Source organism: Salmo salar, chromosome 01, assembly GCF_965601325.2.
Source record: "Salmo salar chromosome 01, fSalSal1, whole genome shotgun sequence".
Lineage (NCBI taxonomy): Eukaryota > Metazoa > Chordata > Actinopteri > Salmoniformes > Salmonidae > Salmo > Salmo salar.
The window spans coordinates 153721316-153735781 of NC_138291.1; the positions used below are offsets into that span (position 1 = coordinate 153721316).

At 39.2% G+C, this 14466-nt stretch overlaps 1 protein-coding gene across 2 annotated transcripts in view; it reads left to right on the plus strand.

Annotated features, from left to right (window-relative positions):
- Window positions 1-14466, plus strand: part of LOC106566722 (atrial natriuretic peptide receptor 2) — a 53490-nt gene that overhangs the window by 17961 nt on the left and 21063 nt on the right. Inside the window, exons 7-10 of one of the 2 annotated variants that reach the window (XM_014135043.3) lie at window positions 3749-3833; window positions 10744-10864; window positions 12021-12116; window positions 13195-13272. In XM_014135043.3, coding sequence (XP_013990518.1) covers window positions 3749-3833; window positions 10744-10864; window positions 12021-12116; window positions 13195-13272 — 380 coding nt within the window. The remainder of the gene's footprint in view (window positions 1-3748; window positions 3834-10743; window positions 10865-12020; window positions 12117-13194; window positions 13273-14466) is intronic. The other variant, XM_014135051.3, reaches the window with a different exon arrangement.

Below are 14466 nucleotides of genomic sequence, written 5' to 3' on the forward strand. Positions count from 1 at the left end.
TATTGGTCTATTTTCAAAAACCTGCAACATTCTGTATGCAGATGTCACTGTTATGTAAGCTATTGCTTGGCTGACCAGGCTATGTTGGAGCTGCAATCTGATTTTGTTGCCTTGCAGAAAGACCTTGTTAATAAAAAATTGGTACTTAATGCGGGAAAACTAAATGTATGCTGTTTTCTAATTATCTTAGAAATATTTCAGATGGCTTACACATTTATGCATTGGTTGGTTCTTTCATCGAGCAGGTTCCCTCCCATAAATATCTGGGGTTTTGGATTGATAATAATTAGATTTTTTTTAAACATACGGATGAGCTAGTTAAGAAGCTGAGATTTAAAGTAGGCTTCTTTTATAGAAATGTATCATCCTTCTCCCTGAACAGCAGGAAGCAGATTGTACAGTCAACTTTCCTGCCAGTTCTTCACTACGGTGACATCATTTATTGGAATGCAGCAGCCACTACTCTTAAACCTTTGGATGCAGTTTACCATAGTGCCCTTCACTTTATCACAGGTGATAGTTTTAATACGCATCACTACATCCTGTGTCAAAAGGTTGGCTGGTCCTCATTAAAGTCCCGTAGATCACTTCATTACTCGATTTTTGTTTACAAAGCTCTACTATACACACTTCCGAATGACCTAACTTCGTTGTTAAAGTATAAAAACATAAGACACCAAACCCGTTCACAGGTTTGGTTAACTCTTGAGATTCCTCGGGTCGCCACCGAACTAGGTAAATCCGCTTTTAGTTATAATGCTACACATTTTGGAATCACTTACGACATTCATTATATTTGGATTCCCTGGTGCCACTAGGGAATTTTGAAAACCCTGATGATAAATGACTTTTGATTGACTTTAATAATTTGTTTATGATGCCTGTGATGTTCTAATGTAATGTACTTGTTATCTTGTTTTATCTTGTGTCTTGTATTTTTTTATTTTATGTTTTCAGGGAACCATTGAAAATTAGACCCTGTTCTCAATTGGTCTCCCCTGATTAAATAAAAGTTGTAAAAAATATCATGAATTGTTTGCGAGGTTTAATGTTTGACTTATTACATTAAATAATTCAGTAATGATTGGAAAAATTATGCCAATTATCCGTTTTTATCGCCAGTAAGAAACTGCTAGCCATTGGCTGCTAACCAATCAATTCCCCAAAAAATCAGCACTGAGCATATTTCAGGTCTGCTGAGCACAAACTTCAACGTTGTGAAAATTCTGTGCAACTTGCAGTGCGCGTTTACTGAGTGAGCGTTTACTGTGAACACTGAGGCGGTACCCAAGAAGCCTACTGTGGCTATTTGATCATAATGTAGGCCTACCAGAGTGGCCTACCATCAAAAACAATGGAGAAAATGCATCCCATAACAATTTTATCATTCACCCTATAGTAGCAGTCAATGTGTGGTGTTCATTGTAGGCCTACATTCCATAAAACATGCAGGACTTGTCCTTCAGACAAGGAGGTGCCTGAAAATGTTATTGTGTTGTTTGATGCAAGAAATCCCTTTACAAAATAAAATGCATTATTATTCCCATACCATTATTACAGAGAATCAGACAAATTATGCTACCCTCTGCCTATTGGCTACTTTGCTTATTCAAGCCTTTCTCAAAATACAACACTGGCCCTTTAAGAAAAGAAAATCTCATTACCTGACTCACTTTTCAAATATGTCTAGAATTGTAAACATTTTGTGCTCTTGCAGGAAGCAATCACTCCCCTATTGCTGACTACAAATGATCTATAACTGGGCTAATAACTCACTAACTAGTAAAGGATATGAACAAATGTGCACACATGGCTACATGCAGCTCTCGCATTTATCTCAAAACAAGCGCATCTACTCATGCTGTAAACACAGTCTAGTTCAAAGTACAACCTACATCCAAATCTCTTGAATAGTTAGTTTTGTTTCGGTATGTTGCATTGAAAGTGGCTAATATTGCGTTGATTTGACCACAGTAAAGGGAAACGTTGATAGTGTTAGCAGGGAAAGCTCTAGAACAATGGTCACCAACCTTTTCTGAGTCAAGATCACATTCTGAGTCAAAATGCAAGCCGAAATCTACCGCTCAGTAATTTTTTTTAACATGACTTAAACGTAAGCCTATGAAACATTAACCATTTAAAAACTGTACAGTAGCAATGAGGTTTGTACAGTAAGCTATAGGCCCAATAAATGATCTATGCATATTGGCTTTGCTTGAATTGCCCTGCCAATGCATTATTTAAATATTTGAGTTAGGCTATATGAACACACCGGTAATAGATCCATTGTTGTATTACTTGTGAGGCACAGCTGGGTGAGCATACATTTAAGTAATTCATGTTGTTACTCCTATGAACAGAGAAAGTGAAATATTCTCTGATATTAAAAAAGACCCAAACCACTAATAATAACAACAACGCAAGCCTATAGATACACTTTCCTACTCAATAATTACTGCTGCACTGCTTGTTGTAGTGCTGAGTGGAAATATGAAGAACACACATTTTATGGCTCATAGAAGTGTTGAATACAAAGTGTTGACAGTGCTGAGTAAGAACTTAAACATGAACTCACTCGCTCTTTGACAGTCTATCTCTAGTATCTCTCTAGTTTTGAAATCTCACAGTATCAACTTTGCTATAGCTTTATTTTATTCCTGCTACATTACTGCAGACACGGTAGTCGATTGGCCAGCGTTAGGCCTATAGTGCACTTGATTTGCTCTCCGGGCCTGGTGGGAAGGCCGAGTTTGTACCTTCTACCATGTGAAATGGTTCAAAATGGCAACAGTTCGCCTGCCCAGCGTGCAAGGCAGCTGAATCAAGTGTATCTACAGCCATCAGCCCGAGACAAATAAAAAAATAGGAACACAAGGCTTTATTGTTTATTGTTGGGTTTTTTACAGAAATGTTTGGCAATCGACTAGGAATGCCTTGGACATTGACCAGTCGATTGCAATCGACCGGTTGGTGACCACTGCTCTAGAAAGTTGAGTGAAGTTCAATCTTGTGCTTCTCTCTGTGGGCTCAGCGGCAGGCCCTGGAGGAGCTGCGAGGTAGTCTCGGCAGGCCCTGGAGGAGCTGCGAGGTAGTCTCGGCAGGCCCCCGGGGCGCTGCGCGGTAGTCTCGGCAGGCCCTGGAGGAGCTGCGAGGTAGTCTCGGGGCTATTGCGCGCCTGCTGCTAACAGCTGAGAACTACTAGCTAACTGGCAAGCACAAAACAGTCAACAACGTCGGGAGTACAAACCCCCAGAAATCAGCCAATCGCCATATAGTGGCAAAAGTAAGAACTATCAAACAGTTAAAGAGGAGAATAATTATTCTGGCATACTAAGAAAAAAGAAACGTGACACAGTGTGTAAATGGTAACACGTTAGTGCAGGAAATGAAGAAGTTGATTAAAATGCTGGAAGTGAATGCTGGAATCAAACAATTAACTATGCAAATGAGCAAAAGCTGTGTGAATGAAGGAAATAGACACCTGGCTCAAATAGAAGCCTGTCTCTAATAGAAGCTTGTCTCTAATAGAAGCCTGTCTCTAATAAGTCCATGTTACGTTCAGTGATTTAAGCAAATCAAGTTTTACGGTACCCAAATACAGAATAAATTCATTTCAGGAAAGCATTGTGGAGTTTTAATACTATTGATTTTTGAAAGCATCATTTGGTTTTGAAAACAAATATTATAAATCTTGAAATGTAAATTAAAGGAGAAATGTGTACATTGCTGTGTTTCCCTGTATTTTCAGCTCATCTTCCAGTGCTGGGGATTGTAGCTGTCGGGTCTGGCTTAGCCCTCATCATTTTTGGAATCTCCAGCTTCCTCATTTACAGGTGAGTTGTTTTGTTCATTCAGGCTTGTGCTCTGAAGACCAAGCGAGTGAAATTAACATATTTCATCTTGGAGGGAGGTAGAGGGAAGGGGAGAGAGGGAGGGAGAGGGAGGGAGGGAGGGATAGAGGAAGGGAGGGAGAGAGGAAGGGAGAGCGAGCGAGAGCGAGAGAGAATTGATGTGTTTCAAAGAGGATTTATTAGGAGCACAACTATAGATGCCAGCATGAAACGTACATGATTGTTGCCAGGAGCAACCACTCAGCAAGTGAATGTGGAAAAGTAAAGCAGAAAAGTATGTCAGTTCCCAAGGTAAACTCAGTTACACTACCTGGCCTAAATATTTGAACATCTACATAGTTACGCTCACATAACAGTAATTAACACGTTCCTTTGTTATTATTTTTTACACTGAATGTAGACAGAGACCTTTGCTTGATCTCCAGTCGCATTCTATGAACTTTGCTATGAACCTGTTTGTGAAATGAAATAGAGTTCCATTGAGCTTTCGGAAATAAGTTCTAGTTTTTCATAATTAGCTTTTTAAACACGGAGGCTAGAAACACCCACATGTACTTGTGCATCTGCTGGGAAAATGATTGGTACTCTCACCCCTGTCTATGTAGGGGCTGCATTCGGTCTTCAACAAGGTCTAGAGGGCTGCTCTGAAAATTGGTTATACTTCCTCGCCGTCAAAATTAGCAAAAAGCAATCATTTCTGGAATTTCCGAAGCTGCCTGAATGTCTAGCTTTAATTTCTATGATTATTAGCGAGCTGGACACAGTCAAGGAAATGTATGAATGTAGGTCAATTTTCATTTCTACACTGTTTCGATTTGGTTTTAGTCATTTTAAAGTATGTTGAGTTAGTTTTCCCAATATTATTTTTACTTAGACCACCCGTGTCTGGATATTTGACACCCCTTACTTATCTAGAGCGACATGTAAATGTTCGCACATGCTCTTCATGCAGATTGAGTTTTGGCAGTAAATGAATGCATCTACTGTCACCCTTAATATTGATGTTAATGTTGTCCGTCACAGGTGGAACACTGATATTTCATATTAACTATGTTTAATATCAAAACATTAATTGGCCTCCCTCTATTTGCCAGGATTTTAATGACCAAATCTATATAATTTCTTCTCACAGTTAGATACTTAAAAAGGTATTCCTCAGGAAATAGACAGTTGCATTTTTGGAGTGAAACATATGTTTGGGTCATTGGCTTTATATGAAACTCCATGATTTGGCTATATAGAGTTCTCTTATAGGGGTTTTGAACAAACACATTTTCTCACAGAGGTCACAATTTATGGTGTCATTTCCTTCCATGTGTATCTTACAACATTCAAAGAAGGGTCATCTTGGCTTTCTAATGAAGACTGACTGGGTTTAAATGTGTGTGAAGTGCAGGGTTGGGTAGGTTACTTTCTAAATGTAATTTTTCCAAAATTGTAATCAGTAATGTAACTTTTGGATTACCCAATCTCAGTAACGTAATCTGATTACATTCAGTTACTTTTAGATTACTTTCCCCATAAGAGGCATTAGAAGAAGACAGAAATGTATGTTTCCAATTGAACAAAATCTATTGTAAGATAAATCAATGTTAAAGTTTAAATAGCTGGCCATATATGGATGTTAAAATGTTCTACTACATATAATAATACAATTAAATTATATCTTTACATTAACAACCAAAGGCTATCAGAATTCCAGTCATTACAATAACTGTTATACCCCTTTATCTTCAAGAATAGGACTTGGAAATATGGAAGTATAGATTAGCCAAATTATTTTACCTGAGCATAACCCCAAAACGAAGGATTTATTAGCCAGCCCTACTCTGTTGTTTATGATTTTGTTGTCATGGAGGACTGATTGGGCTCATTGATTCGAGTTGAAAAATAAATGCTGCGCTCATGGAATGGCATGCTTTGAGCACTACTGAGAAGTGCTATTTACATTTGGAAAATTAATGCCATATGCTGCATTTGCTATAGGCCCATTGTTTACCTTTTCGTTGGTGACACTTTGATATCTTGATAAAATGCAGCAGTTTAAAGGGCAAATCCACAGATGACACAATAACAAAACGGCCCCGCCTCGCCTCTGTTTTGATGAAAAGCTGAGTGATGGGCCTGGAGAAATGTAACCACTCTCAGATGAATAGACAGAGCTATGGATGCAAGGACTGACCATCCATGATATCAAAATGATTGTTTTAACCATGGTATGAGGCTATACAGTGTTTGTTTACATTTACAATGTTTACAGACATTGGACAAAAACAAGCTTATATTTTGGGTTCTCATGGAGTGTGACAGTTGAACTAAGCTCATGAGACATTTATTTATAAGTTATATTTTTATTATATTCTTCAAGAATCAATGGATATACACCACCAGTCAAACGTTTTAGAACACCAACTCATTCAAGGGTTTTCTTAATTTTTTTACTATTTTCTACATTGTAGAATAATAGTGAAGACATAAACACTATGAAATAACACATATGGAATCATGGTAGTAACCAAAAAAGTGCAAAGCTGTCATCAAGGCAAAGGGTGGCTACTTTGAAGAATCTCAAATATAACATATATTTTGATTTGTATAACACTTTTTTGGTTACTACATGATTCCATATGTGCTATGTCATAGTTTTGATGTCTTCACTATTATTCTACAATGTTGAAAATAGTAAAAATAAAGAAAACCCCTGGAATGAGTAGGTGTGTCCAAACTTTTGACTGGTACTGTATATATCATTTGTAAGTCCAAAAATGGATGTAGCAACTACAGATTGTCCATTTAAGTCTATCAAAAGTGTGTCCATTAGGCCTATGGATTTTTTTTAGCAGCATGAATTAGATTGAGCAATAAAACACAGACTTTTAATCCTTAGGCTGGGATCCGCACTATGCAGCTGTTGTAAGAGCACATTTTTCACTGGCTGTCCACTGGTTTCAAAAACAATGATTGATAGGCAGCTTAAACTTCTTGAATTGACCTTTATTGGGTTCAAATACACATTTAGATTTGTGAACAGCCATCCACAACAACCACAATCCGTAAAGTGCAAATAGATAAATGAGAGAGCAGCAGTGTGATTCACATCAATGCGCTATGTAGATATCAATAATAAGTGATATCCGTATCGCTGTAGACTACACTGCTGTCATCCTTACCTCCAAGCATTTATTCAAATTTGATCATCTTTGGATGCCGACAGCAGTCGCTCCATTGGAAGACATAGCTTGGACTGTAGCCTACAAAAGCCTATTCCTGCTCTTTTCCCGCGATCCATCAAACACATTTGGTGTGTCATCATAGTGGTCTCTGACTTGTGGTCAGACTCGCTCTGGTGGGAAAAACTTTTTTTAATGCTGATTTGAATGTCATTGTGAACGAAGAGAAGTGTCAAAGATTTGTTTTCGCAAACATCTCTTCTGAACTTAAAAATCATCCTTGAAGTAATCATCTAGTTTTTCAAAAGTATCTGTAATCTGATTACAATATCTTATCTGGTAATGTAACGATGACAGTTAGTGTTTTTTTGTAATCCCTTACATATAATGGATTATAACTCCCCATCCCTGGTGAAGTGTTAGGGGATGCTGAGCAGAATCTACTATAGGGCTCTGTAGTTTAATGGAGAGTATGTCCAGCAAAGGTATTCACATATGGGATTTATGAAACAATAGAGCTAGTGTGGAGCACTTTGGTGCTGCGGCTGCCAGACTGCAAATGAAGGCCTTTAAATAGAAAAATACTTTTTGGGGCAGAGAGAATTAGTTTAATAGTGTTTCCTGCCCTAAAAGATTGCACCGCTCCCCAGCGATAATGTGACATTTCCATTCTTCCACACGGGCACAGTCCAGAGAGCTTATACAGTTGAAGTCGGAAATTTACATACACTTAGGTTGGAGTCATTAAAACTCGTTTTTCAACCACTCCACAAATTTCTTTTTAACAAACTATAGTTTTGGCAAGTTGGTTAGGACATCTACTTCGTGCATGACACAAGTAATTTTTCCAACAATTGTTTACAGACAGATTATTTCACTTATTTCACTTGTATCACAATTCCAGTGGGGTGGCAGGTAGCCTAGTGGTTAGAGCGTTGGGCTAGTAACCGAAAGGTTGCAAGATCGAATCCATGTGGCTGACAAGGTAAAAATCTGTCCTTCTGCCCCTGAACAAGGCAGTTAACCCACTGTTCCTAGGCTGTCATTGAAAATAAGAATTTGTTCTTAACTGACATGCCTAGTAAAATAAAAAATACGGCTCAGGAAGGAGATGTATTCTGTCTCCTAGAGATTAATGTACTTTAGTGCGAAAAGTACAAGTCAATCCCAGATCAACAGCAAAGGACCATGTGAAGATGCTGGAGGAAACAGGTACAAAAGTATCTATATCCACAGTAATCCCTTACATGTAATGGATTATAACTCCCCATCCTTGGTGAAGTGTTAGGGGATGCTGACATAACCTGAAAGGCCACTCGGCAAGGAAGAAGCCACTGCTCCAAAACCACCATAAAAAAGCCAGACTATGGTTTGCAACTGCATGGGGACAAAGATTGTATTTTTTGGAGAAATGTCCTCTGGTCTGATGAAACACAAATAGAACTGTTTGGCCATTATGTTTGGAGGAAAAAGGGGGATGCTTGCAAGCCGAAGAACACCATCCCAACCTTGAAGCACGGGGGTGGCAGCATCATGTTGTGGGGGTGCTTTGCTGCAGGAGGGTCTGGTGCACTTCACAAAATAGATGGCATCATGAGGAGGAAAATTATGTGGATGTATTGAAACAACATCTCAAAATATCAGTCAGGAAGTTAAAGCTTGGTCGCAAATGGGTCTTCCAAATGGACAATGACCCCAAGCATACTTCCAAAGTTGTGGCAAAATGGCTTAAGGACAACAAAGTCAAGGTATTGGAGTGGCCAACACAAAGCCCTGACCTCGATCCTATAGAATATTTGTGGGCAGAACTGAAAAAGCTTGTGCGAGCAAGGAGACCTACAAACCTGACTCAGTTACAACAGCTCTGTTAGGAGGAATGGGCCAAAATTCACCCAACTTATTGTGGGAAACTTGTGGAAGGCTACCCGAAAAGTTTGACCCAAGTTAACCAATTTAAAGGCAATGCTACCAAATACTGAAATAAATCATTCTCTCTGCTATTATTCTGACATTTCACATTCTTAAAATAAAGTGGTGATCCTAACTGACCTAAGACAGGGAATTTTTACTAGAATGAAATGTCAGGAATTGTAAAACTGTGTTGAAATGTATTTGGCTAAAGTGTATGTAAACTTCCGACTTCCGGACCACTGGCATGAAACAAATAACTTTACACAAATCAACTACCAATCAGCATACTGCTAAAGCAACACTCGAGTGGTTTAAGGGGAAACATTTAAATGTCTTGGAATGGTGTAGTCAAAGCCCAGACCTCAATCCAATTGAGAATCTGTGGTATGACTTAAAGTTTGCTGTACACCAGCGGAACCCATCCAACTTGAAGGAGCTGGAGCAGTTTTTCCTTAAAGAATGGGCAAAAATCCCAGTGGCTAGATGTGCCGAGACATAGAGACATACCCCAAGAGACTTACAAGTTTTTATCTGGTTTATGAATTGACTAAAAGTAGCTGATTAGTAAAAGTAGCTGATCAGACACTTACTAAGATGAGGCTTATCTTGTAGTTCTTATGTTTGGTACAACTTATGTCTGTTTTAGACATTCCTACAGTTAATACAGTTTCCTACTTAGTCAAGGAGTCACTAGAAAGCCCAGTACCTTTTGTTTTCTACTCTGGAATGCAGGGCCATGGAAGTTGGTTCCTGTCCATACACATCAAGAACAGCTCCAAGTCTTCAATGCTAAGACCCCAGCAAAGGAGGACGGGAGTTAAGATCAAATGAATGGTGATTGGCCACTGTGGGTGGAAATGCAGCACTTGCAGAAAGAGGAAATACATTTAAGTACATGTACCTTACACGTGAGCGAAAATAGCGGTTTTATTTGTTTCTCCAGAACACATTTTCATGTCACATGTACGGTACATGTAGTTAAATAATTATTCAATAGGTGGCTCAGCAGAGGGGTAAAATCCACCAATATGCAAACGCTGCAATAATATACTGGCACCATCTGGAAGTGTCTTGCACCTTTTAGACTGACCTGGAATGTGTGGGCTCGGCTCTTTTTCCCCCTTCATTTTCAATGTATCAAACTAATAACGATTTCCCCCTCAAAACGCTCCCATTCTTAACATTGAAGCCATGCTTGAGGATTTTAAAAACATGGAATTTTTGCAGCAAATCGGGGGGGGATGTTGAGAAACACCAGGTCCTGAGAGATCTGCACCAGATGTGTTTAATCACTTGGATATTTTTTTTCCACATCTCAGAGTGACTTCCAGTTATACTGGTGTTTAAAAATAAAAAGTCAATACATTTTTAAGTGGTCTATTTTTGGTCACACAGTATTTAGTTTTGTTCTGGTAACTTACAGTTTGATCAACATTGGGGAGGTAGAATTGTAACATTGCATCATTACAGTTAATATCATAATTCCACAACTTTATTTTGATACTTTTTCATAGAGCTGTGGACACTTCAAACTATACCTGTTGTCAGTGTTAGCCTGCTGAACCCAAATCATTCATTTACTGCATTTATCAGATAGTATCTGAGGAAATACCACTGACAAACGTTTCATATCTCATTTGAAATGGCAAGTTTCAATTATGTTGAAAGATCATAACAGTAATGATTCTATCATGTTTGAACAATCTGATAACAACAATGTATGCGTAATGTATCTACATGCTAGAGTTTCAGTTCTGTGCCTTTGTTGTAAACACTTTTACTAATGTGTCTTCCTGCTGTTCTTGTTGAAGGAAACTGAAGCTGGAGAAGGAGTTGGCTGGAATGCTGTGGAGGATAAAGTGGGAGGACCTGCAGTTTGAGAGCCCCAACAAATATCCCAAAAAAGCAGGCAGCCGTCTCACCCTCTCACAGGTACATTTGTCTCTGAAATATCCTGTCAAGACTCAAGAGTTAAAACCAATGAATTACCTGTACTATGTTGTTTATTAGTCGTTCAGCGCGATCTCATATTATGACATTTCCTCACAATTGGATGTTAATATTGTTTTGATTTCGTCAGTAGTCCTGGCACTGCCGTGTATCAGAGATTAAGATGCTATTGTTTCTCTAGCTGATTAGAATTCCATTTTAGCCAGTGTGAAAGAAAAGGCTCAACAGATGCAGTTTATCTTGCTAAAACCTCTCTACAGACCCACAGTATCACTGCTACCTCTCTCATTGCTTTGTTCTTAAAGCATCTTTGAGATTCTGTTTGTAATGTTTGTAATATAAAATACTTCTCTTATTATTATTATTATTATTATTATTATTATTATTATTATTATATGCAACAGAGGAATCTGTCTCCGTGGTACAATTCATGACATTGTTGTTTAATAGCACACAAAATGTGCAGTAACAACACTGGCATTGGAATATATCTAAAACTGTAGTTACATGTTGGTGTCTGTACATACAATATATGTTTTACATTGAGAGCGAAACACAGAGAAAGAGAGAAAGACAGTCCAAATCCTTTGATAGTTTAAACATTCTTGAAAGTCTTCCCGGTGGTTTACTGAAGGTGGCTGGGTTTGCGGTGGCAGACACATATTAAATGATTGTTAAAATAATCCCAAATCTTACAGTACACACGTGCAGACATTCATGCACGCACATGCACACACCTTCTTCATTACAAGCTTTCAGTCCAATTCCTGGGATAATAGTGTGGAAAACACGTAGATTTTTCTGACCGATTTATTTCCAGTATGCCATGTGTTGCCAGTATTTGCATTATCTAAACATGTGTAGTGCATGCTGACACTTAATACATTACCCTCACTCCCTTTTCATTCACTCTGTGTACACCCGTTGCTACACGTACGTCTCCCAGAGATTCGGTTTAGCGTATGAAAACGGCAATTCTTCATTTAACTGGCAAATATACCCATTGCAGTTACTATTGCAAAGAACTCAACTGAATTGTTTAAGTGAACATTGTATATTTGTATATGTAATGATAACCAAACTGAACCTAACTGTAGTGTACCTGAACATTTCTCTGACTGTATCTTATCTGAGAAAGGATACTTGTTACTCCTTCCAGAGAGGCTCCAGCTATGGCTCCTTGATAACTGCCCATGGAAAATATCAGCTATTTGCTAAAACAGGCTATTTTAAGGTAAGGCTTTCTGAGTTCTGATATTTTCTACTCCTGCTCACCCACATGTACACGCTCACAGAGGAGATGGAGAAGAGAGTGGGCGAGCTCTGCACAGCTCAGCTGGCTGGTTTTAATGTGATACACAGTGTGCTTCACACCTCGTCTGGACACAGCTAGCAAAGTGTTGTTGTTGTTAATGTCTCTGTTTAATGAGTCTACTGAGAAGGGGGGAGGATTATGTGAAAAACGTCAGGCTTTGAATGTTGAGACGTGCTTGTTGGCTACATGTAACACATTTCTTCTCTATAGGAATATGCTGTAAAGTATCCAAAGCATTATATTTTCGCCTTTTTTCTATTTAGAATGCACACCTTGAATTTGATGGTGAGCTGCTCAATTGCTATATACATCCTATTGTACCTAGCAGTCTATCATGTACTGTGTCTCCCTGGATTTCTCTCGCTTCCCCACCTTCTCTGTAGATTGACTTATCGTCCCATATCAAAGTGACAGATATAACTCTCCATCTTGGTAGCATAGAGTTCATGTTAAATATACCCGGCACACAGATACCATACTCTGTTAAAGGAACACTAAAGAACACCTATTTTTACTTATGTTTTTCCCTTTCTCTTCCTTCCAAGAATTCAGTGAATAAGAATGGAATACGTCAATGTTCCCATGAACCTTATACATGTCCTTACTTTTTGCTATTTTCCTACAATGAATGGATGCCTCTCATAGCCTGGTTCCTCTCTAGGTTTCTTCCTAGGTTTTTGGCCTTTCTAGGGAGTTTTTCCTAGGGAGTTTTTCCTAGCCACCGTGCTTCTTTCACATGCATTGCTTGCTGTTTGGGGTTTTAGGCTGGGTTTCTGTACAGCACTTTGAGATATCAGCTGATGTACGAAGGGCTATATAAATACATTTGATTTTGATTTGATTTGATGCCTGTCTGTCACACAGTTCCCAAAGATGGTCACATTTAGTTCTCTGCTATTATAGAAATATAATAGAACACATCTCTTTCAGTACACCACACAGTAGTCTGTCACGCAGCCTGCGTAGAAGGTTATTAATATCTGTCTCTTTGACACAGGGCAACCTGGTGGCCATCAAACATATGAACAAGAAGAGGATAGAGCTGACCAGACAAGTGCTGTTTGAACTCAAACATGTAAGTCCAGTTCCGTGCCAAATGTTTTACTGTATACAGTGCCTTCGGAAAGTATTCAGACCCCTTCACTTTTTCCACATTTTGTTACGTTAAATCCATATTCTAAAATCCACACACAATACCACAGAATGACAAAGCAAAAACAGGTTTTTAGACATTTTAGGAAATGTAAAAACAGAAATACATTATTTACATAAGTATTCAGACCTTTTGCTATGAGACTCAAAATTGAGCTCTGGTTCCATTGATCATCCTTGAGATGTTTCTACAACGTGATTGCAGTCAACCTGTGGTAAATTCAATTGATTGTACATGATTTGGAAAGGCACACACTTGTCTAGATAAGGTCCCACTGTTGACAGTGCATGTCAGAGCAAAAACCAGAGCGCCGAGACAGGATTGTGTAGAGGCACAGATCTGGGGAAGGGTACCAAAAAATGTCTGCAGCATTGGAGGTCCCCAAGAACACAGTGGCCTCCATAATTCTTAAACTGAGGAAGTTTGGAACCACCAAGATTCTTCCTAGAGCTGGCCGCCCAGCCAAACTGATGGTCACTCTGACAGAGCTCCAGAGTTCCTCTATGGAGATGGGAGAATCTTTCAGAAGGACAACCATCTCTGCAGCACTCCAACAATCAGGTCTTTATGGTTGAGTGGCCGGACAGAAACCACTCCTCAGTAAAAGACACAACAACCCGCTTGGAGTTTGCCAAAAGGCACCTAAAGGACTCTCAGACCATGAGAAACAAGATTCTCTGGTCTGATTAAACCAAGATTGAACTCTTTAGCCTGAATGCCAAGCGTCATGTTTTAAGGAAACCTGGCACCATCCCTACGGTGAAGCATGGTGGTGGCAGCATCATGCTGTGGGGATGTTTTTCAGTGGCAGGGACTGGGAGATTAGTCAGGATTGAGGCAAAGATGAACAGAGCAAAGTACAGAGAGATCCTTGATGAAAACCTGCTCCAGAGCACTCAGGACCTCAGACTGGGGCAAAGGTTCACCTTCCAACAGGACAACAACCCTAAGCACACAGCCAAGGCAACGCAGGAGTGGCTTCGGGACAAGTCTCTGAATGTCCTTGACTGGCCCAGCCAGAGCCCGGACTTGAACCTGATAGCTGTGCAGCAACACTCTCCATCCAACCTGACGAGTGTCACGCCCTGACCAATTTTCAGTAGAACATTTTTATAC